We start from the raw sequence: 24,443 nt of genomic DNA, 5'->3' as shown, positions 1-24,443 counted from the left end.
ACATACAAACAAAGATGTTGTGTCCGCCGAAAGCTAAATAAATAAATAAATATTAAAATTCTCTCTCTCTCACTCTCTCTTTAAAAAAAAAAAAAGTAGAGTGTACCCCAGTGATAAGTCACTGACATTTGGGGGCTCAGTCAGGCTACAGTTACCTGAACCTAGGGAACAGAATGGTTTACCTGACGCTGGGACCCCACATTTGACCTTAGGAAGGAAGATCATAAGTGAAGAAACAAATGCCCCCATTTTCCTATAAAAAGGTCTTATAAGCCCTTCCAGTACTGGGACCAGGATTTATTCATCTGCTTGGTGTTGTGCCTCATGCACACAATATTATAGTTATTTATCAATGGTCCATAGATTTATTACCCTAGCATATTAATTAGTCTCATACATATTTGTTAGGTTTTCTGGAATATTTCTTGAGCATTCTACTAGGTCTTGGGAATACAAACTAGAATTATGACCTATTTCCCAAACCTAGTATACCTTCTGTCTTTATTTTTATCACCGTATTTATACCAAAATCAACTTGTGTTTTATCTTTCAAAAATCTAGGGATCTCAATAAAAAATAAAACTTTATTTGGTAAACATAAACCACAGAGAAATACAGTAAGATGATTATTTGTGTTACTTTCTCATCTCTTTACTTTTTAAAAACGTTGATTAACACATCGTAGAGCACATTGGCTCATTTAATTCTTCAATGATCCTCAGCCCTAGAGTGAGACAGAGTCCAATGAACCTCCAACCCTTGGGCTCTGTCCCCAAAAGAAGGTAACTTACTTCATTCACAGTACACTGTAGCCCTGGGAGAGGGCTAGATGTCTGATGCTCTGTGTCCTTGAACCTTTACCTCCTGGCTTGAGCTGCTTTCAAATTCCTGTATACTGAAGGGAAGGAAGACTGAAAGCTAGTGCTGATTTGTTTTGAATTTTCCACTGTGTCTTGGACTGGTTCAAATACCTTTCTTGAAGAAAGCAGATTTCATGAGCCACTTCATTTATTTCTGGACTATTGAGACACCAGCAGATATGATTCAAGAATCTGAACATGAAAACATGTAAAAATACATGACATTCATTTGAAGCCTGTGTAAGTCTCTGTCATGGACTTCATATTGTCCCTGAGCAGCCTGTGGTGTCATTTGAATTATCCATCATCCACAAAGCAGGCTTTGTCTGATTTTTGTGGCATCCATTTGTTCTTGTCTGTCTTTTCTCCCTTTCCACAATATTCCCACGATTACCGACACAACAACTCGTTGTGCCCTGTTTGAATTTTGCACTTGAATCCCTTTGATTAAAGATCTTGACATGAAATCTCATAGTGTGATTTTTCTTCCTTCTGTGAAGTCTTGTGATGAAAAGATTCTGTTCTGTGTGCAGTCTGGAGAATTCCTTAATTGGAGATTGGCGGACAAAGTTTCATTGGATGGGACTGCTTCTCCTTTCAAAGTAGTTGCTGTTGATCTTTCTGAGCTCCGGTATCCTGGAGAAATAATGATGGGACCATTTATCTTTGAAGAACTTTTCTTCTTGTATTTTAATGGTTTTCCAATTGTGTCATGTCTGAGTTTGCTCTTTTATGATTGCAATGCTATCCATCTATCATAAGATGTTGTAGTTACATGATACAGAAAAGCGTGTAAATGTATATATCAGTAATTAAGAAGCACACCTAATGCCGCATTTATCTTATGTATTTACTTAAGACTGCTGTGTAAAGGTTTCTGTAGTGGAATATGTTTCCACTATTGGAAACAAAATCTTTACATAAAATGTTTACAGCAGGTTTTAGGAATTTCATTTAAAAAAATACAGGCTTCTATGGCAATTAATAGAAATCAGAAACTTAATCCTAGGTAATGCCATGATAGCTTATGAAAAGTGAACAAGATGAGAAAAGGAACCTTTTAGATAAAGAGCTGTTTTCCCCTTTTTCAACCATTAATTCTGCCAACTGGCTAAGTAAGGACCCATCTGGCATAATTAAGGGACACACCAGTCAAGACAGACCTGCTACCTTCAGACAATAACAATATTTTACGATTTTTTTTGCTTTCGATTTATATGCCTGTTATCCCCTACTTTTAGAACTGACTTTTCATGAAGTTTTTAATAATGGAGTAACTTTAATAAAAACCAGTTAATTTAGAATGATGGAAGGAGAGAGTCAGGGCTTGATAAGAATAAATTTTCCCTTTTCAGGTCACTATTGACTTCTCATGTTTGTCAGAAATGAATGTACCTCATGAATCAGAAATATATAATTTTTATAAGATATTTGGCATATAAAGGAAATAATTTCTGGAGATAAATGAGAATAAGGGTATCTACTATTGTCATAGATAGTTTTCTCCTTTCTTGTCTGTTTTTATAATATAGTCCATTGTGTAGTGCTGTACAAATACCTCAGACTGGGTAGTTTATAGCTCCCCAAACCTTGCTTTTGGGGGAACACATCCAACCATGGCATCTTGTAATAATTTACTTTTTTTTTAGTTAGCATGACTAAGTAGGTAGATTATCACCCCCATATGGCATTGCTTAAATGTAAAATACAGTGACAAAAAGCCTCATTAATGGAGCATTGCCAGAGGCATACCCTCAAAATACACCAGTACAGATCTACAGCTTCTATATTTGAATAATGTAAAGGAAATAAGATTTTTATCATTAATAGTTTTTTCAATTATGGTTAAACCACTGTTAAATATTACCAAGTAAGTTATATTTTGTGCTTTTCTTTTAGTTCTTCAGATCCTATGGAGAGAAGCATGGTCATTTGAGTTTTGATTTTCTTTTGGAGGGAACTGTGTGCCTGCTAACTGCTGCAAAAATAAAATTGCCTGTAAGTTAACTATTGTAGTCACTTTAATAACCATGTAACCATATCTTAAAGGGAAACTATATAAGACAATATTTATGTAAGTGACTCTTTGTGAAATTTAAAAAATGTTAGTGAAGTGGCACCCACTTTCTCAACTGAAAAATCTTAACTGGGCCTCTCCAGAAATCTTCACCATGGCTGATTTTAGGACTGTCAGCAAAAGAGTCTCTGCAAAAGAGTTCAATGTAGATAAACTTCCTATTTTCATGTTACCCTGTTTACTTGGCCACTGGCCAAAAAGATACCAACTCTCCAGGTGCTGGACACCCCCTTACTAGTTTTCACAAATGTATCCAGTATAGTACTTTGAAGAAATGTGCAAACAAGGCCTCTGGCCTTGAGCTGGGCTTCACAGAGATGTCTTCATTTTTAAGATAAGTTACAAATGGGCCCATGTAACAGCTGGCAGGGGAGGAAAGAAGGGGAGAAGAGGCTCCCCCTTCTCAGTGTTGTCCTTAAAGAGTTAACTTGCTCAGAAGAGTGAAAGAAAAAGCTGCTTTTATGTGAACTTATGCAGACTGTGAACTTCTGAGCCCCTCCTCTTACATGCTGGGTATAAAACTCTGAAACTCCCTGAACCCTGAGTTTGATTGATTACAGCAAAAGCTGTACCCTCTGAACCTGGCTGCAGCCAAATAAAACTGTTTCCTGCTATCTTCAGTGCCTTGCCACTTTGGCCCTATAACATTTTTAGCGACCCAGATGGGACAGAGGAGGTAAGGAAGGCTATTCTGCCTCTTTTGTCTCTGGGGACTGGCTTCCCTTGGGCGATAGGAGACTGCGGTCTCCTTGGTGCACCCAGGTCACTCTTGGCCTGAAGGATGATCCACTCACCCAGTGCCCTGGGGCTGCCACCTGGGAGCACAAGGGAATCCACAGGCAGCAGGAACCAGAATTAGGGTTTTGGACACCGCCCATCTGAACAGGTAGGGCCCAGTCCATTTGGTTTTGTAGCCCACCTGACTTCCCCTTCAAGACCTAAGCGGGTGGAGGAGAGGCTTGATCACCCTCTGTTGGGTCCCCAGTACCCTCCAAAGTGGTTGGAGCTGAAATGGCCCCAGGGAGTTGCCTGAGTAGTCTCTGTTCGGGGTCAGCGAGCAGAGGGGACACTGTGACTCCCTTTTCTGTTTGGTTTGGAATTGTTGGAATCTGGGTGGTATAGAAATTCTGTCCTGGCCATGTCTGTGGGAAAGTGTGTGAATGAGACGGACAAAGGGAAGGGTTCCGACCCAACCCGAGGGCCAAAGCGAGTGCAGAGACCTGATCCGCGGTTCAGTGGCACCTCATACAGTCTATGGCAGAATTTCACCAACCAAAGTCTAGGGGAAAGCTCCAGGTCTGGGGTTGATACCCAAGGCTAAGAGGGCCCTAAATCCCCGCGAGGGGAGTGGCTGGATATGGATGAAGCGAGTCTTGTCCTAAGTGTGTTTTGTTCTAAGTGTGCGACACCGATGCAGGGTGGAACATGGGAGGCACATGAAGGAAACCGAGCCTTCTGAAATGTGTGTTAGATACCTTTAGGAAGGTTTTCCTGGTAACTGGGGTGAGACTCACTCCACAAAGGTTGCATACTCTGTGAATTAGAGTGGCCCACCCAAGATATGGGCTGGCCACCAGAAGGATCTTTGGATGAGAGAGTCATTGCTGAGGTCCTTTGATTGTTGTTGGAACCCCTGAACCATTTCTCTTACATTGATTGCTGGCAAGAGATAGTGCAGAAACAGCCCCCTGGGTTGAGAGCCTGTCTGGATGGACAGCCCAAGCTGATGTAAGCCAGGAGCATAGTGGTCTCTAAGACCCAGTGGAGAGCAGCTAAACAGAAAACCTGACTAGGAAAGACAGGAAAGAAAACAGTTCCTCCCCCCCCCCCAACCAGAAGAGGACCCAAGACCTTATGTGCCACTCTACCTAACTTTGTCAAGACCACTGGGACAACAGACTGTCCCCTAGCCCCCTCGTCCTTAGAGGCAACAAATGATGGCCCCCAATACTGGCTACTCCTTCCTCTTTGAAGTCCTCAAAGCCAAAGGCTTCCTAGGACCAAAGACTCTTTCACCTCCCAAGATTAAGGTGGGAGATTTATCCCAAGACTAGAGCCACAACTCAGATGAGAACTCTCCAGATGCCCCTGAAGGGACTAAAGGACCTGCCCATGTTGACCAGAGGGAAACACCTGAGGGAGACAAGGTGGTTTTGTGTGCCAGCCTTTCATACCATTGAGCTCATAAGCTGGAAAAACCATACTCCCTCCTACATGGAGAAACCCTGGGCCATGACTGATCTGATGCAGCCCATTATCCAGACCTAGGATGGGGCCCAACAAAAAAGAAGATCTAAAGATAAAGAGATGTCAAGAAGCCCTCAGAGAAAGTCTAAAAAAAAAAAAAGAAAAGAAAAGAAAAAAGAGAACAAAACACACTGTCTGTGCCCAAGAGTTAGAAGGAATCGGAGCCAGCTCTGAGCCCTAGCCTAAGCCGAGTGCATCTGCAGACAAACGGAGGCAAGATAAGCCTCCCACTGCTCCAGCTTCTCCCTCTCGCACCCTCCATAGCCTGAATATTTCTCTCGGGCCCCACATCTACCTAAGGCCCCTCTGCCCTATGAAACTGGCAGCAATAATCAGAAGAAATGTGCCCAACTGACTCAGAGCTGAGTTCCAGGCCACTGCTGCTGCCACCCCTCTCCCTGCCCAGAGGTGCCCAGGGGAGGAGGGGCACTATACAAACATTGCAGCCGCAATGCAAGTTTGTCAGTGAAGAAATGCACAGGCTCAAACAACAGGTGATCAATGCAGCGTTTGTGGGACAGACTCAGAGAGCCATTTGCCAAAAATTACAATCCTAGAGGGCTTTACTGAGAAGTATGCCAGAGACTCAAAGACAGGCAGACCAGAAAGATAAAAAGGAGGATGGATCTTCGTACTAACCCAGGGTTCACTCAAAGGGGGTTCTCACTAGTACAAAGACAATGGTCCAAATGTTTATAAAGAAAAAAAAAAAAAGCGTGGCCAGACAAAAGGGGAAGCCTCCAATGGCCCTGGCAGACAAGTACCCACTGCCATGCTCAAAAGCTAAGACTTGAACAGAGAAGAAATGAATGTTTTGGCCCCAGCCCTTCCTTTCAGTTTCTTCTCACTTGCTTGGAAGTCTGTGATTGACGAATATGGCAGGGGTCCCATAGACACACACAAATGTATCTGATGAACGGGACCCAGCACCTCAGGAGGGCTCAGCTGCTGCAAGACTCAAATGAACCAGGAATATATTCATGTTAACAGCGGATAGTGGGCCATAGGGTGCTCACTCCAAAAGGATATGCCACCCTGGCTCCAAGCCACACGCTGTGAACCACCAGCAGGAAGGGCCACAGAGCCCCATGTACCCAGGCATACTGAACAAAACACAAGCGGGGCAGCCTCTATATACAATTAGAGCAGGCACCCCACCTGGCAAGAGGAGAAAGCCACGCAGTCAAAGAGCAACACCTAGGTAAGCACAATGTGGCTGCCACACAAGGATCTTCACGGAACTGCATCGCTGCCCTCCAACCTTGGCAGATAGCCCACGGTGAGATTGACATAGGTGCCTTTTATACAAATTATGTCCCAGGTCATCAGTCTCTGCTAAGATTTACATTAGATTTGAGAGTTGGAGAATCCCAGTGGCCAAGATCCTGCACTGGGAAATAACAAAAAAATTCCTGCATCTTAAGATCCAGAGGTTCTATGTATGCCGCCCCTCCTAAATGACAGTTCCTCCCAGGGGCTGGAGTACACCATCCTTGGGACAGCACTGGACTCTGACTTAAAAGCCCATATCTATCAAGGAAAAGGTCAAATACATTGGTTACCATCTGACTCAGCAACAGAACAGAACATCCACTGAGCCTCAAAAGAAAGGAGATCTGCTCAATTCCAGTCCCTTCAACCTGCCATCAGACTAGAGAATTCTTGGGGCTACTGGGTTCAGCCATATATGGGTCCCCAACTTTCAGTTATGACAAAAACTCCTCTATGAAGCCACAAAGGGGGAAGAATGGGACCCTCTAATATGGGGGTCATCTAAGCAAAAGGCCTTTGAGGACATTAAACAAGCACTCACCAGTGCACTGGATTAGGGCTCCCTGACCTCACAAAGCCCTTCTTTCTGTATGTCCATGATTGATCTGGAATGGTTGTGGGAGTTTTGACTCAGATGCTGGGACATGGCACCGTCCAGTGGCCTATTTGTCCAAACAGCTGGACTCTGTAGCCCAGGGCTTCCACATTATTTACGGGCTATTACAGCCACAGGTCTTCTGGTGTTGGAAGCTGATAAACTGGCCATGGGACAAGAACTGGTTTTCAGAGTTCCTCATTCAATTTTGACATTGTTAAAATATAAAGGACACTATTGGTTGACTAATGAAAAAAATGGTCAAATATCAGGGCATGTTATGTGAAAACCCATATATCCACGTTGAGGTCGTCAGAACCCTAACCACTAACCCTAGCAACTTTGCTGCCCATTGGACCTGGAAAACCTATCACAGAAGTGTTGAGGTCATGGATGAAGTGTTCTCCAGCAGGCCAGAACTAACAGACTAGCCCTCAAGGATGCTGATGCAGAGTACTTCACAGATGGAAGCAGCTTTATAAAAGATGAGGTATGTTTGGCTGGATATGCAATGGTCACTCTGGACTCTACTGTTGAGGCAGAGCCTCTGCCTCAGGGAACTTCACAAAAAGTAAGACTTATTGCTTTGACTCAAGCACCTCAGTTGACAGCAGGACTCTGTGTGGATATTTACATAGACTCAAAATATGCGTTCTCTATCCTTCATGTTCATAAGGCCTTAGGTAGGCTAATTAACTCAGGAGAGAAAAAAAAGGGGGGGGACATGATGTATGGACAAGAAATTCTTAAACTTTTGGATGCACTGTGGGCTCCCAGGAAGGTTGTGATTATATATTTCCGAGGTCATCGAAAGGGAAATACTGTGGTTTTTCAGGGCAACCGGAGAGCTGACAGAGAGGCCATGTTAGCTGTCTGCGAGAAACAGGAAGAAAATCCAGTCCCAGGTTTAAATGCTGCCTGGCCGACTAGCTAACAGAATGGGAACCAACATACTCCCAACATGAAAGTAAGTGATCTAAGACTGAAAAAAAATTTTTTCTCCCTGGTGGATAGTGGAGATTTTCTGATGACTGGAATAGCCATCCCGGAGATTCTAACCCCAGCCTTTAACAGACAGTTTTGCAAAAAACATGTTGGACATACAACACTTGAGACAGTTCTGAGTCGACATTTCTATGCTCCCTGGCCCACAAGCAACACCTGGATGATCTGCAAACAATATGAGGTTTGTGCTCACAACAATCCTTGTCAAGAGCCAAAGCTCCCACCAGAAATCCAAACTATAGGAGGAGCGCCTTTTGAAGACTTGGAAGTAAACTTCACTGAACTACCATGCTCAAGGGGCTATAAATAACTTTTGGGTTTTTGTGTGTTCATGCTCTGACTGGGTGGAAGCCTTTCCCACCCGCACTAAAAAGACTAAGGAGAGACTAGGATGCTTCTCTGTGAAATTATTCCCAGATTTAGTGTCCCAATAATTATTGGCTCAGACAATGGGCCAGCTTTAGGGCAGAAGTGATACGATTACTGACCAAGAGTTTAAATATCAGTTGAAAGTTATCTACTGCCTATAGGCTGCAGAGTTCTGGTAAAGTTCAAAGGATGAACAGGACTTTAAGGCTCAATTGGGTAAGCTGTGTCAGGAGACTCACTTACATTGTGATGAACTTCTCCCTATTACATTCTTGTGGATTACATCCACTCCCACTAGGATGACTGGATTCTTTTCTTTTGAGATAATATATGGGAGGACCCCCTTTTATTAGGGGACTACGGGGAGACTTAAGAGAGATAGGAAAATTAACCCTGAGACAACAGCTTCAGGTCTTAGGGAAAACTTTACAGGTTCTCAACCAATGGGTTTGAGAAAGATTGTCAGTAAATTTGACCCAGGTGCACTCCTTCAAGCCTGGAGATTGAGTCTGGGTCAAAAAATAACACATACAGCCCCTAAACTTCTTTGGAGGGGCCCTTTCAATGTTATTTTATCCACCCCAACTGCAGTAAAGTTTGCAGGGATAGGTCCCTGGATTCACTACACCAGATTCATGCCTGCAGCTGCGGACTGGGAGTGCTGTCCAGATGCTGCTACGCCCTTGAAGCTGACCATCCCGAAGAAAAAGGAGCACCCGAGAAGCTTGAGGATCAGAAGGACAACAGCCCTGCTCCAGTCACTCTGGAAGCTGACTGGCTACGACCCTGTGTTTCAGCCACACAGGAGGGACTGGCTGATCAATGCATGGTGAAAGATAAACTTCCCACCAAGACTAATGAACTCTTTCAACCTCTGAGATAGTTCCTATGCTGTAATGCATTGCCACTCCTTGCTTCTAGATATATACATAATTCTCTGTTTGGTTTTTGCTACTGGTTTGATAACAGTAACTCCTACTGACTGGACTCTGGGTAACAAAATTTCACTTATATTTTTTAATCTTGCTTATATAAGTTTTCTAGGACTTGTTTGGTGTTATTAGTTTGGCTTTGTTAATTTATGCTGTTTAACCTATGCTAACCAAAATGTTAGTCTATTATTTAGTTTGGTTTCCTTTGATAACCTTAAGAGGTTCTGTTCTACTCCTATTCCAACCATGGAGATCATGTGGACCATGTGTCAAGACAATCCACTATAACCAAGAGGTGGTAAAACATATATTTAGGACCTGTCCCACCAGAGGAATGCTATAGATGGATGACTGTTTGGAAAGGAAAAAGAGGTCCATTGGAAAGAAACTTGATTTAGGAAGTCACCAATCTTGGGGTGAAGGTAACTGGCCACCCTAAAAGATCATTGCCACTTATGCTCCAGATACCTGGGCACAAAATGGCAGTTGGAGCTACAGGACTCCTATTGACATGTTAAACAGAATTATTCACTTACAAGCTGTACTAGAAATTATTATTAATCAGACTGCCACAGCCTTTGACCTCCTGGCCACACAACAGACCAGATGCGAGTGGCTAACTATCAAAACCACTTGGCATTAGATTACCTACTGGCTGAGGAAAAAGAAATATGTGGAGAGTTCAACAGCTCAGATTGTTGCATCCAAATGGATGACAATAGACAAACAGTTAAGAATATAGCCACCAACACAAGAGAACTAGCACATGTCCTAGTTCATACCTAGAAGGGCATTAAAGTTTGGGTCCCAAACATGCTTTTGGGAGATGGTTTTCAACTCTTGGTAGATTTAAAAGCTTAACTAGTGTAATGGATATTCTGCTATTAACCTGTTCATTGCTCCCATATTTGGCTCCACCATGCATTAAAACTCTTGGGTCCACTAAAGAAGCTGCTGTTGAAAGGATGACAACAACTAAGGTTTTGGCATTATATAAGGCTTTAAGCCAAGATAATAGTAATGATGCTCCTAAATTTAAAGGATTAATTATGGGGAGCATCATTAAAGTGGGGAATTGAAGTGGCACCCCCTTTCTCAACTGAAAAATCTTAACTGGGCCTCTCCAGAAATCTTCACCATGGCTGATTTTAGGACTGTCAGCAAAAGAGTCTCTGCAAAACAGTTCAATGTAGATAAACTTCCTATTTTCATGTTACCCTGTTTATTTGGCCACTGGCCAAAAAGATACCAGCTCTCCAGGTGCTGGACACCCCCTTACTAGTTTTCACAAATGTATCCAGTATAGTACTTTGAAGAAATGTGCAAACAAGGCCTCTGGCCTTGAGCTGGGCTTCACAGAGATGTCTACATTTTTAAGATAAGTTACAAATGGGCCCATGGTAACAGCTGGCAGGGGAGGAAAGAAAGGGGAGATGAAGCTCCCCCCTTCTCAGGTGTTGTCCTTGAAGAGTTAACTTGCTCAGAACAGTGAAAGAAAAAGCTGCTTTTATGTGAACTTCTGCAGACTGTGAACTTCTGAGCCCCTCCTCTTACATGCTGGGTATAAAACTCTGAAACTCCCTGAACTCGGGGTTCAGGGGATTGATTACAGCAAAGGCTGTACCCCCTGAACCTGGCTGCAGCCAAATGAAACTGTTTCCTGCTATCTTCGGTACCTTGCCTCGTTTGTCCCTACAACATTAGGTGGTATTATTGATAGGAAAAAAATGTGAAGACATTTGCTTATTTACCATGCTTAAGTCAGAATTTTCTTAAGGAAGTATAATACAGCTAACAATAAAGGGCTTTGTTCACAAAAACTGTATTTATATTGTAGTCTTATTTATGACACATTTTATAAAAGAAAAACCTAAATGACCCCAAATATAGAAATAGTTAAGTAATGGGGCAGATCCTGGCAATAACGTCTTATATAGTCATTAAAATTATGAAAAGTCTTAATGTGGAAAATAGCCCATGCTGTCATATATAGCATGTGATAAATGTCAGTTGGTTTCAGTGGATTAAATTTTCTTATTTTAATATGTCAGGTCTAGGAATTGGCCAGAGGCATGGAATTTCACAGCAAAAATTCCATTTACACAGATTTATTAGACATAAATTATGCTTAATCGATTATTAGCTTGTTAGAGAATATGTAAAATCTTTTATGTAGTTATATCATCAACTTTGTGATATTTATTCTATGTAAAAAGCTTCTTTACTGGCTAGAATATTTTTGAAAAACTGTCCCCTTAGTAGCATAAGTAGACCATCTAGTTTGTGCTTTAAACAGCATTTCAATCACAAACGGGTTACTTTTGAATAACTTCACCACCTATGGTAATTCTTACTCCAAACTACCTTCTTACTTTTCTGCATTTATTACTATAGTCTGTCAACTAAATGTGAAATCATTGATTTCTCATGAGAATTAGAGTCTAGTAATTAGAGTTTAGAGAATTAGATCTAGTTATGAATGTATAATATTGGTAACTTTTAGATATTAATAAATAAAACTTAGGAATTAAAACTGCTAAGAGATCACAAAAGGGAAGTTGTTACTTTGTTTATTCATTTTAAAGCCTTACTTCATCACTTTGATGATATGTCATATCTTTCTATTGATTACATTTTGAAATTTATATGGGATTAGTTCATATTAAACAATATAAATATTGCAATTACTTAATGTTTAATGTAGCCTTGCAAATAATTAAAAGGTTGATTAATCCAAACGATTGCCTCTGAGGTAGCCAAATAAATTTTGCAGTGAATAATATTCTATTTTTATATTTTAGAACTTGAGCATGTTCCTGATTCTGCACAAGACTACCATGGTTCTTTGAATAAAGGATATTCACCAAAAAGGTAATCAAAAATATTTGTCATCTAGACCATCATAATTTCCAATATTCAGCAGAGTCTCAGACTTTAAGAATGTGAGCCCCCCAGACATTTAATAAAACTTATATATTCAGTAAATAACTCAATATTAGCCACCTTGTCATAGTTCTGTGAAAAGAAACTATTTACCACTTTATAGAAAACTACTTAAAAACTATTGTTAACCCACCAGCATTTTGGGGGTGATTTGCAGTCAGAAGTAGAACTGTACTGGTTGTTTGCTATCAACCACTCCAGGTTTTATGCAGCTTGGGGAAGATATTTTTAATGTGAAACAAGTGACTATGAGACCAGTAAATATTTGCTGACTTTACTAGAACCAAATCCCGGAGTCTGGCCTCATTATCACAGCGCATTAGATTTTTTGGGTTAACAAAGAATGTCTTTTGCAGTTGAGTACTGAGGTAATTTCTAGTTGCTTTACTGAATATTTCTTTTCGAAGCATTAAAATGTATCTCAATTTAAGAAACATCAATCCCTAAGAATGATCAAGTTCAACAGGAGACAAAATAGGGAGGGTGGTTGGGAATGTAGCTTTGTGGTAGAGAATGTGCTTAGCATGCATGGGGGCCCTGGGTTCAGTCTCCATCATCATAAAAAATAAAAATGGAATATAAACATGAGGAGCTTTGAATATTTAGTTGTCTAGATGTAGTTAGTATATATTACTTAGTTTCATTAGTGAGGATTTCAGAATATATCCAAGAATTGGGAGGGATTGTTTTTAATCTCATTATTGCCCACTAGGGGGAGGCATATTCCCTTTTTTAAAAAAGCAATGTTGGGGGGGATATTGGGGAGGGAGTAAGATTATTACAGTATACTGCAAAAACAGAAAGCAAAATATTGTCAGATTTACAAAAACTTTTTCTAAATCAGAGAAATTGGTGGTAGATTTGTTATTTGTACATTATCTGTCATTCACAATCTTAAAATGTCAATTCATCCATATTTATACCTCTTGCTATGTACGTTCCAACTATAGAACTAGATAGACATCACTACAGAGTCCAAGACACCAGTGTGTGTACATCGAAAGGGTGAGAAAGGAAACTAGTTTAGGGCAGGAATTTGCATTCATAGAAGTAACTGTTGAGGTCCTATTGGGAGGGATGGGACTGGCTGTAAAGCAGAGGAGAATCTAGCTTTAGGGAAAAGAAGGAGAATGGTGGCAAAGAATGAGAAATAAAATGGTGGAGGAGAGACCCCTGAAGACATTGGGGGGAAATCTGGATGGTGCCATGTCACAGGATACAGGAAGGAGGGATTTTAAGAAAATATTGATGGTGCTGGAGGAAGAGGCCAGGGGTGATTCCCAATAGGTGGAGAATTAACAATAGAGAAAATGATTTTGTACTTGACTAGAAAGAGAACTAGGGGTATTAATTCTAATTCCATGCACTGAGTAATCATTCTTTGGCCAGTGAATAAGATTGACCCAGCAGAGCATTTAAACGTTTTTCGGATATATCCGGTCGCCCTTGTCATTAACTACAAGACCACGTAGAGTCTGACACAGCAGATGACAGCAGAGAAAGAATGGGAAGAACAGGATTTTCACTTTGCCTCTGTCCCTAACAAGCTATGTGATCCTGGATGGGCCACTTAGCCTCTCTTTCCCTTGATTTCTTTATCTATAACTAGATGGTTGGATTATGTGAAGTATTAAATTGGTGTATTAAATTATTTTTATTATAAAGTGTTAAGTTTGGTATTCCAGGACCAGCTTCAGGGAAGCTGAGTTGCCTCTGAAATTATAAGCAAGAAATGTTTTTCACTTGAGGGAGAAGATCTGTGGCTTTTATCAGATTCCTCAAAAGCTAAGGTTTGTTGAATTAGATGATCATTAAAGTCCCGTCTATTTTAGAATTCCAAAATTTTAAACCTCTAGCTTTAGCTATTCTATTTCACATGGTTTGTCTCAGCAAATCACTGTCAGAGAATGAATTAGAGATTAGAGTTTTTGATATGTAATTGACTGGATCAGTCCCCCCTGGAGAATTGTTGAGAAAATTCAGGGGATTTTAAAAGTTAAGATTAGCCATTTCTTTAATAGCCCACAGATGTTTTATGAAGACCCAACCTATATATCTTTATTCAGTAGTTACTAACCATGCATCTGATGATCATAAATACCAGAAGTGACTGAAGCCTCTTAAATATATATTGTAGATGCCATTACCTTTAGTGTGTTCATCTGGTGATCCTCTTTTGGAAGATGTGGCAGCAGAGCTGGGGATACCACTCCTCGGGTTTGTGCCACTGACCTTCACCATAGGGCCAGGAAGTCTGGTGTAGATTTGGAAATGGCAGCTGTCAAAGGAGATGACACCATGCAAGAGGTTATTAACATTTATATATGCTCCAAAGCAAGAAACCATTGTGTCAGTTGACATGTAATCATGATAAGTTAATTTGGTATAATTATTGGGTAACTCTTAGGACTGAGCCCTGGAAATCCCTTTTTGATCAATTGACCTCTTTATAAAACCTGGTATGTCAGTTTCCTAGATTGGTTAACCATTTGTGTTAATTAGCTTTCTCTCACTATAATGAAATATCCAAGATAATTAACCTACAAAGGAAAAAGGGTTATTTTTGTCTCCCAGTTTTGGAAGTTTCAGTCTATGACCAATCAGCTCCACGGCTTTGGGCCCTTGGTAAGACAACACATCATGGTGGGAGCATGTGGTACAACAGATTCTTATATCATGACCCGGGAACGAAGAAGTGACCAGGGTTTCATAATCCCCTACAGGAGCACACCCTTACTGACTTAAAGACCTCCCACTAGTTCCCACAGCCTAAAGGTTCTACTACTCCCCTTAGTGCCACCCTGGAGACCAACCCTTTAATAAATGAGCCTTCGGGAGACATTCAGCATCAAAACTATAGCAGCATTTATATTTATAAACCACTATGGATATGCTATAGAGATGTATTGTTTCATTGAGACAATGTTTAAAGTGACTTTAGGCACTTTTGGGTCACATGGAAAATTAAACTGAAATGTGCTTCTTATATAGCATGAAGTTATTTAGCAGGATCAATTCTCTACCTTTCTAATCTTACCATTATTTCGGTTCCATGTAACAGGTTTTACTGCAGGTAATACATCCTGTGTGTTACAACAGGAAGGAAAATGACATTTATAATACTTCAATTTGAAAAGCTAAATATTGAAGGCAAGTATTGCGCTTTTCCATTGGAACTTTTTTCTTAGCATCTGAGCTTGGCTCCCTGTGAAATGCAAGAGTTGTGGAAAATTCCACCTGTGAAATACAAACACAGTGTTTTTTTGTAGGTTATTAGGTACTGGAAATAATTGGTACTAACTGTCAAGAACACAACACAATCGATTAACTCACTTATTGGAGTATAAACAGATTTGCTAATTAGCTTTATTTCCCTAAAGCAATTGGTTTCCTTCACATAAGCCTGCTAAAAACACTGTCTGTACAGAAGGTTTCGATTTATGATTTGTGAAACTGCTCTGGAAATGACCTTTCTTCAGAGCTGTCCTCTTGCTGTGTAGATAGTATATTGTGAGTTTACCTTTATCCTTCTAGAAAAGGTTCTTGTATTTTCACAACCTACAAGGTAACATCGATGAGTGGATCATTGATTTATTTTAAATATGGCCTTGCATTACCATGTGGCAGTCTTCTACTCTCATGACCACAGTGTGGTGACGGGGCTGTAATATGGCTCAGTAGTAGGGTGCTTGCCTATCATGCTTAAAGCCTTAGGTTTGATCCCCAGCACCACAAAATGCAAACAAGAGACAAAGTGGTGACAAAGACACTAAGTCTTATCCACAGGAATTACACTATAGATTCATTTTTGCGTTTTGGAAAGGAAATAGCCTTCTGCGATTTTAATTTGGAAGCAAATATGGAAACAAGTAGTGACTTCTACAAAGGAGAAAAGTAGGTTCCTGCCTGGGAATAGCAAAATTTGATGCTTAATAGCTTAAAAGCTATCTAATCCTTGTGATGGTAACTGAGCACACTGTAAAGTAATAGGTAACATTTTTATTTATTACTTTACTATATATATATATATATATATATATACACACACACACACACACACACACACACACACACACACACACACTTTTTTATTGTTTAAAATCACCCACTTTTAAATTCTGCATTGCTGATTTAAGGAGGGAGAAGTTCCCACTTGTTTGGTGGGAAGTTATTTTTTGACTTTGGGTACTAAGTCAGGCTTTAAAGGTACAATGTCCTCAGAAGCTTCCATACCTCCAGGCAGCAATATTCTCCTCTTATAAATGACTATATTAAAGCAGTGTTAGTTGATGCCACAAGGTTTATATATTTTCAGGTGCTTTGGCCATAACTTGGGCTTGGAACCTCTCTTTTTTTTGAAGGGCATGGTGGTCAATCACTGTTTAATAAGTTCTTCTCCAACCCTTTAGCACTTAGCCTTAGAAAACATTCTTAACATTGGCTTGGTAGGAAGGATGTTATTTCTTTACTGTAGAAAAGTTGAATTAGGACCTTCTAAATATGGTACAGAGTGAGAAGAGACTGTGTATATAAGCAGGTTGAGCATCCCTTATTCAAAGTGCTCAGGATCAAAACATGCTTTATTTATTTTTTAATTAATTAATTACTTTGTAGTTGTAGATGGACAGAATGCCTTTATTTTATTTGTTTATTTTTATGTGGTGCTGAGGATCAACCCCAGTGCCTTATGCATGCTAGGCAAGTACTCTATCACTGAGCCACAGCCCTAGCCCCAAAACATGTTTTAGATCTTGGATTTTTTTAAAAAATATTTGCAGATGCATAAGGAAATACGTTAAGAGATGAGACTCAAATCTAAATGTGAAATTCATTTTTTCATATGCATATTATATACATGGCCTAAAGGTAATTTTATAGAACACAATACTATATTTTTAGTACAATGTTTGTTTTGTTTTACTGCAACCTGTCACATGAAGTTGGGTATGGAATTTACCACTTGTAGAATCATGTTGGTGCTCAGAATATTTCAGATATTGGAGTATTTTGAACTTCAGATTTTGGATTGGGAAAGGAGGGAAGGAAGAAGAAAACAAACAAAATAATTGTAGGAGACAAAAACCTTATTCCAGGTACAAAAGTTCATGCTTTTAATGGTGTCTGCAAATTTCCTTCTCCTCTCCAAATCTGTGATAACTGACCCCCCACTCCATACAATCTTACCTTAAAGACAAAATTCAGGCTCAGAGCAGCTTTGAGGGCTACCGAGGGTCCAGAGCTTACACTTTCAATCATCAGACTTCACTATGTCACTCTTTAATTTCACTATAAAATGAAAGCCCTAATGCTTACCTTAGAAGATTGTTGAAAAGCAAATAAAAACTTTGTTTAAAAAGTGACTGAAATAGATTAACCTTTTTCAATGTACATTGATTTATTTCTTTATTCCAATAATGAAATTTATAGAATTTTACTTGTATGTTACATTTTTATTGTTCTAAATAAATAAGTAAAAAAATAAATGTTCTATGACAAAACTTACAAATGTTTTTATCCATTGCTTATGGAAGGAAACTCAGCAAGGATCAGTCATCACAGATTTGGAGAGAAGGAAATTTCCAGACATCATTAGAAGCATGAATACATACCTTGGGTAAGGTTTGACCTTGTATGTCCTTTTTTTTTTATTCTTCTACCATCCCTCCTTTCCTCATTCCAAGTACAGATGGATGTTTGGGATTTCAGCAGAGAGTTCTAATTTAAAAATCTCAAGGTGTCCAGGCAGTAGCAAAAACTCTTGGGTGTATTAAAGGGAACAAAAAAAAAAAAAAGAGAGAAGAAGAAGAAAAGAAATTCATTTTTAACCTTTTAGGTTAAAAGCTTTAGGGTTAAAGCTTTTTGGTTGTAAGAGTTTGGAAGGGTGTGTGCTTCACAGACTTAGGGGGCCCTGGGCTTCAACATTTTGCTTTCAAATGATTCAACATATTCAGCACTTAGAGGCTCAGGTGGTATGCTGTTAGCTGGGGATGCGTTGGTGAGTAAAAGCCCCACTGATAATGTAGCTAGAAGAGCAATGTGCTAGGATTCTTTACCCCCTGTTATAGTTTGGGTGTAGCATGTCCCCCACAGGCTCATGTGTTCTCCATGTAGCAATGTTCAGAGGTAGAAATTGTAGCAAGTAGATCATGAGGGCTCTCATCTCATCAATGGATGAGTCCATTGACTGATTCATAAGTGAATGGATTATTGGAAGGTGGTGGAAACTTTAGGAGCTGGTACCTAGCTGGAGGAAATTGGTCAGTGGGTTGTTCCCTCAAAGAATATGTCGTGTAACTGACTCCTGCCTCTCTATCTTTCTGTTTCCTGGTTGACATGTGATGAGTGGCCTCCTCTACTACATGATCCTACCACCGTGATGTGCTGCCTCATCTCAGGCCCAAAGCAAAGAAGCCAACCGACCATGGACTAGAACCTCTGAAACTGAGAGCCAAATAAATCTTTTCTACTGTAAGTTGATTTTCACAGGTATTTTGTCACAGTTAGGGAAAGCTGACTAACATAGCTCTCCACTGCATTGTGAGTTTATGGCAAACCTGGGATACTAATTCTTATTTCTGAATGCTTAGTGTCTACGACAGGTCCTACCCACAGAAGTATCTCAGTAAATGATGCTGATCTAAACTAACTGTAGCCATGTAGACTGAACAGTCAAGAATAGTTTTTGGAGCAACAAGGATTTGTCTTGTAGAGAGTCTGAAGGCTTTCTTCAATGCCATTCAATTTAATACAACCTAACAAAAAGTCCCTCCTTGTTCCTCTCTAGCAAATTCTAGTGTAAATTTTGCATCCTTTTATTTTTCTGAGCTCATGCATCATTTAAGTTCACTTATGAGGCATATGGTTCCCCAGCCAGGTGGCATGTCCAGATACAATCCCTCTAATCTCTGTGTCCATGTCCCTGGCTGATGTCCTAGCATCTTTGTGCCTTGTTGGTACTCAGTAGACAATCAGTCTTATAAAGAAATGGTGGGTGGACTGTTGGGGATATGATACCATGAAAGGCTGTGGAAATGCAGTAAGGCAGAAATAGGGTTGAGCTGAGAGGAGACCAGCAGGTGTTTTTGAGGGCAGCCGCCTACTAAATTTTAGATAGAAGAGTTCCCCCAGAGCAATGGTGATGAGCTGGTAAGTAAGATGGCTCCTTCAATAAGTGTGCATGCTATTTCTCAAAAACAGACCCTTTAAATTTTGTTTTAATTTTAAGAATAGGAAAAAGGTGATATACTGCCTTATCTCAGGCTCAAAGCAAGGAAGCCAACCAATCATGGACTGGAACCTCTGAAACTGAGAGCCAAATAAATCTTTTCTACTGTAAGTTGATTTTCTCAGATATTTAGTCACAGTTAGGTGACCAAATACCTATATATACATTATAATACATTCCACTGTCATATATAAATTAAAAAGAAAAAAAGAAAAAGGTCCGGGCATGGTAGCACATGCCTGTAATCCCAGTGGCTCGAAAGACTGAGGCAGGAGGATCATGGTTCAAAGTCAGCCTCAGCAATTTAGCAAGGTGCTAAGCAACTCAGTGAGACCCTGTCTGTAAATAAAATATAAAATATAAAAAAAGGGCCGGGGATGTGGCTCAGTGGTTGAATGCCCCTGAGTTCAATCCCCAGTACCAAAAAAAAAAAAAAAAAGGATGGAAGAAAAATGAAAAATTTAAAAAGGAAAGGATGGAGGGGAGAGAGGAAATAAAAAAGAAACTTGTCTGTCTTGACCTGGGATTCATTTTGGGGATTCTTCCTTCATACAGTTATGGTATACTACTCTCAGGATTGGGAAGAACACAATCCAAGTAACTTACTTGACAATTTTTTTTAAGAAGTTCTTGGCTGCTAGGATCCCCACAGCAGCTGATACAGTTGCAAATCCAGGATTTTCAAAGGAGGTTGCTCCCCAGAAGAAAACTCCCAAACCTAATGGTTCATGATTCAAAATTTTAAAACACAAATAAATGGACATGGTATTTAGAAATTGGAATTATTTGATGCAGAATGAAATAGCATGTTAAAAATCTCTAAAGAAATAAAGATAGAATGAAAACCTGAACAAGACAAGAAGCTTTCTAGGAAGGCCTAGGTTTGAATAGAAGCCAGATAAACTCCAATTAGCTAAACGTATAATAATTGAACTAGCTCAATGGATAGATTGAACAAAAGTTTCAATACAAATAATAAACAATTTGTGAATTGGAAAGTGGATCTAAGAAAACTGTTCAGAAAGCAACCAACTGCAAAGAGATGGAAAATGAAAGAGAAGTTAGAGATACATGCAATAAACTGTGAGGTCTTACTCACCCACTTGGAGTTCTAAAGAATGAAAAGCATATAGAGAAGAAGTTATGCTAAGAAGAGCAGCTGAGAAATTTTCAGGGTGGAGGATTATATACATTCAGAAAGGAAGGAAAAACAATCCCTAACCCATTAAGCAAAAAGAAATACCAGGTATACCACACAGGAACTGTATAAAACTACCATAAATGTGTTAACAGGAGGAAAGAAACATACTCTTCAAAGATTAGACTGATTAAAAAAACTCTCCTCAGTAAAAATAGGTGCCAAAAGATTGCCAAATTATATCCACGTAAGATGATTGCCATTCTAGAATTGTATGTCCTGACAGACCAGCATTATAGAATGAGAATAATAATAAAAAAATAATTAATAAACAGTTCTAGAGAAACTGCTGATATTTAAAAAACAAACAAAAACAGTAACAGTGTTTTTACCCATATCTCTTTGTGCCCGGAATTACTTGAAGGGTATTTGAATCATTTAACAAAGTGTTACAGTGGAAATTTTGATTGTTTTAATCAAAAGCATCAAAGTACCCTAAGTTATAAACAATGAACAATGGTGCTCTTTTTCCTAAATAACAGAACCCATAAGCAGGGCTCTAGACCCTGATGCCAACATTGTTCTGAAGGTGCATTGCAATAACAGTTCCATGGTGCTGGGCCCCCTGGTGCATGCTTTAAGTTTGGGGGAAGAACATATTTATCATCTTAAGCTTATCATCTTTGTTTTACTTACTAACACACAGTTAATTTCTTTAGCTATTACCAAATGTATTTTTCCACAATAAATTGTATCATATTTAAGGCATAATAAGTTTAGTGTACCAAAAGTCACACATGAGTTTCAAATTGGATTTTATAGAACAATGAAGTTTCATTAAAAAATGGCAGAACATTTTTGGTTTTGTTCTTCAACCAAACGATTCAGAGGTGACCATTCAAATCTAGTTTTTAAAGTGATGTAAAGTGGTTAATGTAACAATTTCAGCACCTTTAGATTCCATACCTTAGGCTTTATATCAATAACTTGAAACTGGTCAGAATCAGAAGGCAATTTAAAAAGTCTTTACAATTGCTGTTAACAAAAGACCTGACAATAACAATTAGAGGAGGAAAAGTTTATTTGGGCTCATGGTTTCAGAGATCTTAGTCCATAGATGGCTGAAAAGTTCTGGGCCCCAGTTGAAGCAGAACATCATGGTGGAAGGTCTGATTTCCGGAGGAAAGCAGATGTGATAAAGGAAAGCAGCTGAAGACATGGTACCAGGAAGCAGAAAGAGAGAGAGCGCTCTGCTACCCAGGGACAAAATATAAACCCCAAAGGCACATCCACAGTGACCTACTTCCTCTAGTCACACTCTACCTGCCTACATTTACCGTCCAATTAATCCATGTCAGTGGATTAAGCCTCTGATTAGTCACAGATCTAATAATCTAATCGTTTCATCTCTGAAAATTCTTTGATTGTCACACACTTAAGCTTTTGGGGAACACCACACACATATCCAAATCGTGATACTAGAACATCGCTGGATAATATGAAATGGCATGTTCAAGGAGCCTGGGGATTTATAAATAGGGACTCTAACCTGTAGGAAGGGAAAAAGGGAGATCCTAAAGGGGAAGTGACATTTAAGTTGAGATCTTCAGGGTGAATATAATTGGTACTAGAAAAAAAACGGTTTCAAGTAGAAGAAACTACTGCCATGTTCTAGGCCCTGGAATCATGAGCTAGAAAGAAGGATGCAGAACTGCAAAGTCCAGAATAGTGAAATGGAGAGAAAAAGCTGGAAGAATGGTGAGGTGACCTAAAGAGAGAGACAGGAACGAGAGGGCAGAAGGCCCTAAAAGTCGTGGTTAGGGTTTTGTACTCTCTCCTGAACACAAATCAGAAACCATTAAGGAAACTAAAACTAGAGAAATGAATAGGATCAGATGTGAGTTCTGAGAAGGATCATTTTGGCTACAAAGTGATTGAAGGCAAGTGAGAAAGAGAAAGAGACCATTGTGAAGGGCAATTGAGAGCTCATGGCTTGGACAAGGGAAGGAATCGAGAATAGAACATTAACTAAAGAAAGTTTTAGGAGGTAGAATGGGAAAGACTTGATAGTAGAGGTCCAATAAAAATAAGTCTGAGACTAGGACATGGCACCAGGTTTATTATGCTGAAAAAATAAGAAGAAGCAAAACAGAAGAAACAAAAACCATAAACAGTTTAGAATGTCTAACATGAAGGAAATGCTTAAGAAATCTCTTTGCTTTAAAAACAATGTCATGGCCCGGTGGGGTGGTGCAGGCCTGTAATCCCAGTGGCTCAGGAGGCTAAGGCAGGAGGATCGAGAATTCAAAGCCAGCCTCAGCAATGGCAGGGTACTAAGCAACTCAGTGAGATCCTGTCTCTAAATAAAATACAAAATAGGACTGGGGATGTGGCTCAGTGGTGGAGTGCCCCTGTGTTCATTCCCCAGTACCCCCTAAAAAATAATAATGTCATTACTTTATTAATAACAACTACAAAATATAGGAAAGGCATTATGAATTAGATTGAGATAAATAACAGACTCATGATGAAAAAATATACCAGGAGTCTGATTTAAAATATATTCAGAAAATAAAGGTATTAAAATCTTACACATAGAAAGGATTTGACAGAATTTATAGTCTGCTATAGTTGATACTGGCTTAATGAGTAATTTATTGTCTACTTTTTTTGACTTCTCAAAATTTCTTCAATAATCAAATATTATCTTTATAGTAACAAAATATATAGTAAAATAGTATGGGTAAAAGTAGCTACTTTAAAGAAAGTTCATTTGTCATTTGTACTTTCTTATTTTAGAAATCTAAGATTTTATTTGCAGCATTTGGAAATGAGACCAGGCCGCATAGATGTTTCCTTAGGGAAAGAATTCTGCCATAGTCTTTTTTTATTTTATTAGTGTATAATTTCGGGGTTCATTTTGACATAATTATATAAGCATGGAATATAGTTTGTTCTAATTCACTCCCAGTACTTCCCCTTCCCCCCTCCCCTTTACTGTACTGGTCTTTCTCTCTTTATAGTTCTTTTTTAAATTAGTGCATTATTGATACACATAAGGGTGAAATTCCCTGTGGTATGTTCATAAATGCACACAGGAAAGTTTGGTCAGATTCATTCCCCCTCCCTCTCTTTCCCCCTCCTTCCTCTCACCCCCTCCTTTCTCTTCCTGAACTCCACTGATCTTGCTTCTATTTTCATAGGATTCCCCCCTACTTTTTCTACCTTTATTTTGGTCTAACTTCCACATAGGAAAGAAACATTTGACCCCTGACTTTCTGGGTCTGACTCATTTCACATAGCATTATATTAGATTCTCCAGTTCCAGTCATTTATCAGTAAATGCCATCATTTCCTTCTTCGTTATGGCTGAGTAAAACTCTGTTGTGTGTATATACCACATTTTCTTTATCTGTTTGTCTTGACAGGTTATCTGAGCTGGTTCTGTAGCTTGGCTATTGTGAATCGTGCTGCTATAAACACTGATGTGGCTAGACCCTCTAGTATGATGATTTTAGGTCTGTTGGATATATACCAAAGAGTGGAATAGTTGGGTCATTTGGTGGTTCCATTCATAGATTTTTTTTTTTTTTTTTGAGGAACCACCACACTGCTTTCCAGAGTGTTTATACTAATTTGTAATCCTTACAACAATATATGAATGTACCTTTTCCCCTACATCCTCACCAACATTTATTATTTGTATTCTTTTTAAAAAATGTTTTTAAAAAATTTTTTGGAAGTGGTTGGAAACAATACCTTTATTTATTTATTTATTTT

At 39.3% G+C, this 24,443-nt stretch overlaps 1 protein-coding gene and 1 long non-coding RNA gene across 14 annotated transcripts in view; one reads left to right on the top strand and one right to left on the bottom strand.

Moving 5' to 3' along the window:
- LOC144366914 (uncharacterized) overlaps positions 1–24,443 on the top strand; it is a 95,420-nt gene that overhangs the window by 5,030 nt on the left and 65,947 nt on the right. For 5 of the 13 annotated variants that reach the window (XR_013426094.1, XR_013426093.1, XR_013426097.1 and 2 more), the window contains exons 2-6: positions 2,760–2,858; positions 12,159–12,228; positions 15,362–15,450; positions 17,832–18,768; positions 19,526–19,632. This is a non-coding gene — a long non-coding RNA (uncharacterized LOC144366914). Of the gene's footprint in view, positions 1–2,759; positions 2,859–3,444; positions 3,614–7,886; positions 8,019–10,941; positions 11,062–12,158; positions 12,229–15,361; positions 15,451–17,831; positions 18,769–19,525; positions 19,633–24,443 lie in introns of those variants that run through there. The other 8 variants (XR_013426096.1, XR_013426098.1, XR_013426095.1 and 5 more) reach the window with 6 other exon arrangements.
- LOC144366913 (uncharacterized) overlaps positions 567–24,443 on the bottom strand; it is a 52,863-nt gene continuing 28,986 nt past the window's right edge. Inside the window, exons 2-4 of the mRNA XM_078021988.1 lie at positions 20,132–20,243; positions 14,448–14,578; positions 567–1,496 (exon numbers count right to left, since the gene is read on the bottom strand). Of these exons, the coding sequence (XP_077878114.1) occupies positions 1,330–1,496; positions 14,448–14,578; positions 20,132–20,243 (410 nt within the window). The 3' untranslated portion in view covers positions 567–1,329. The remainder of the gene's footprint in view (positions 1,497–14,447; positions 14,579–20,131; positions 20,244–24,443) is intronic.

This window comes from Ictidomys tridecemlineatus, chromosome 9 (genome assembly GCF_052094955.1).
Source record: "Ictidomys tridecemlineatus isolate mIctTri1 chromosome 9, mIctTri1.hap1, whole genome shotgun sequence".
Taxonomy (NCBI): domain Eukaryota; kingdom Metazoa; phylum Chordata; class Mammalia; order Rodentia; family Sciuridae; genus Ictidomys; species Ictidomys tridecemlineatus.
The sequence above is the reverse complement of the archived record's forward strand: the minus strand, read 5'-3'. Positions and strand labels throughout refer to the sequence as shown.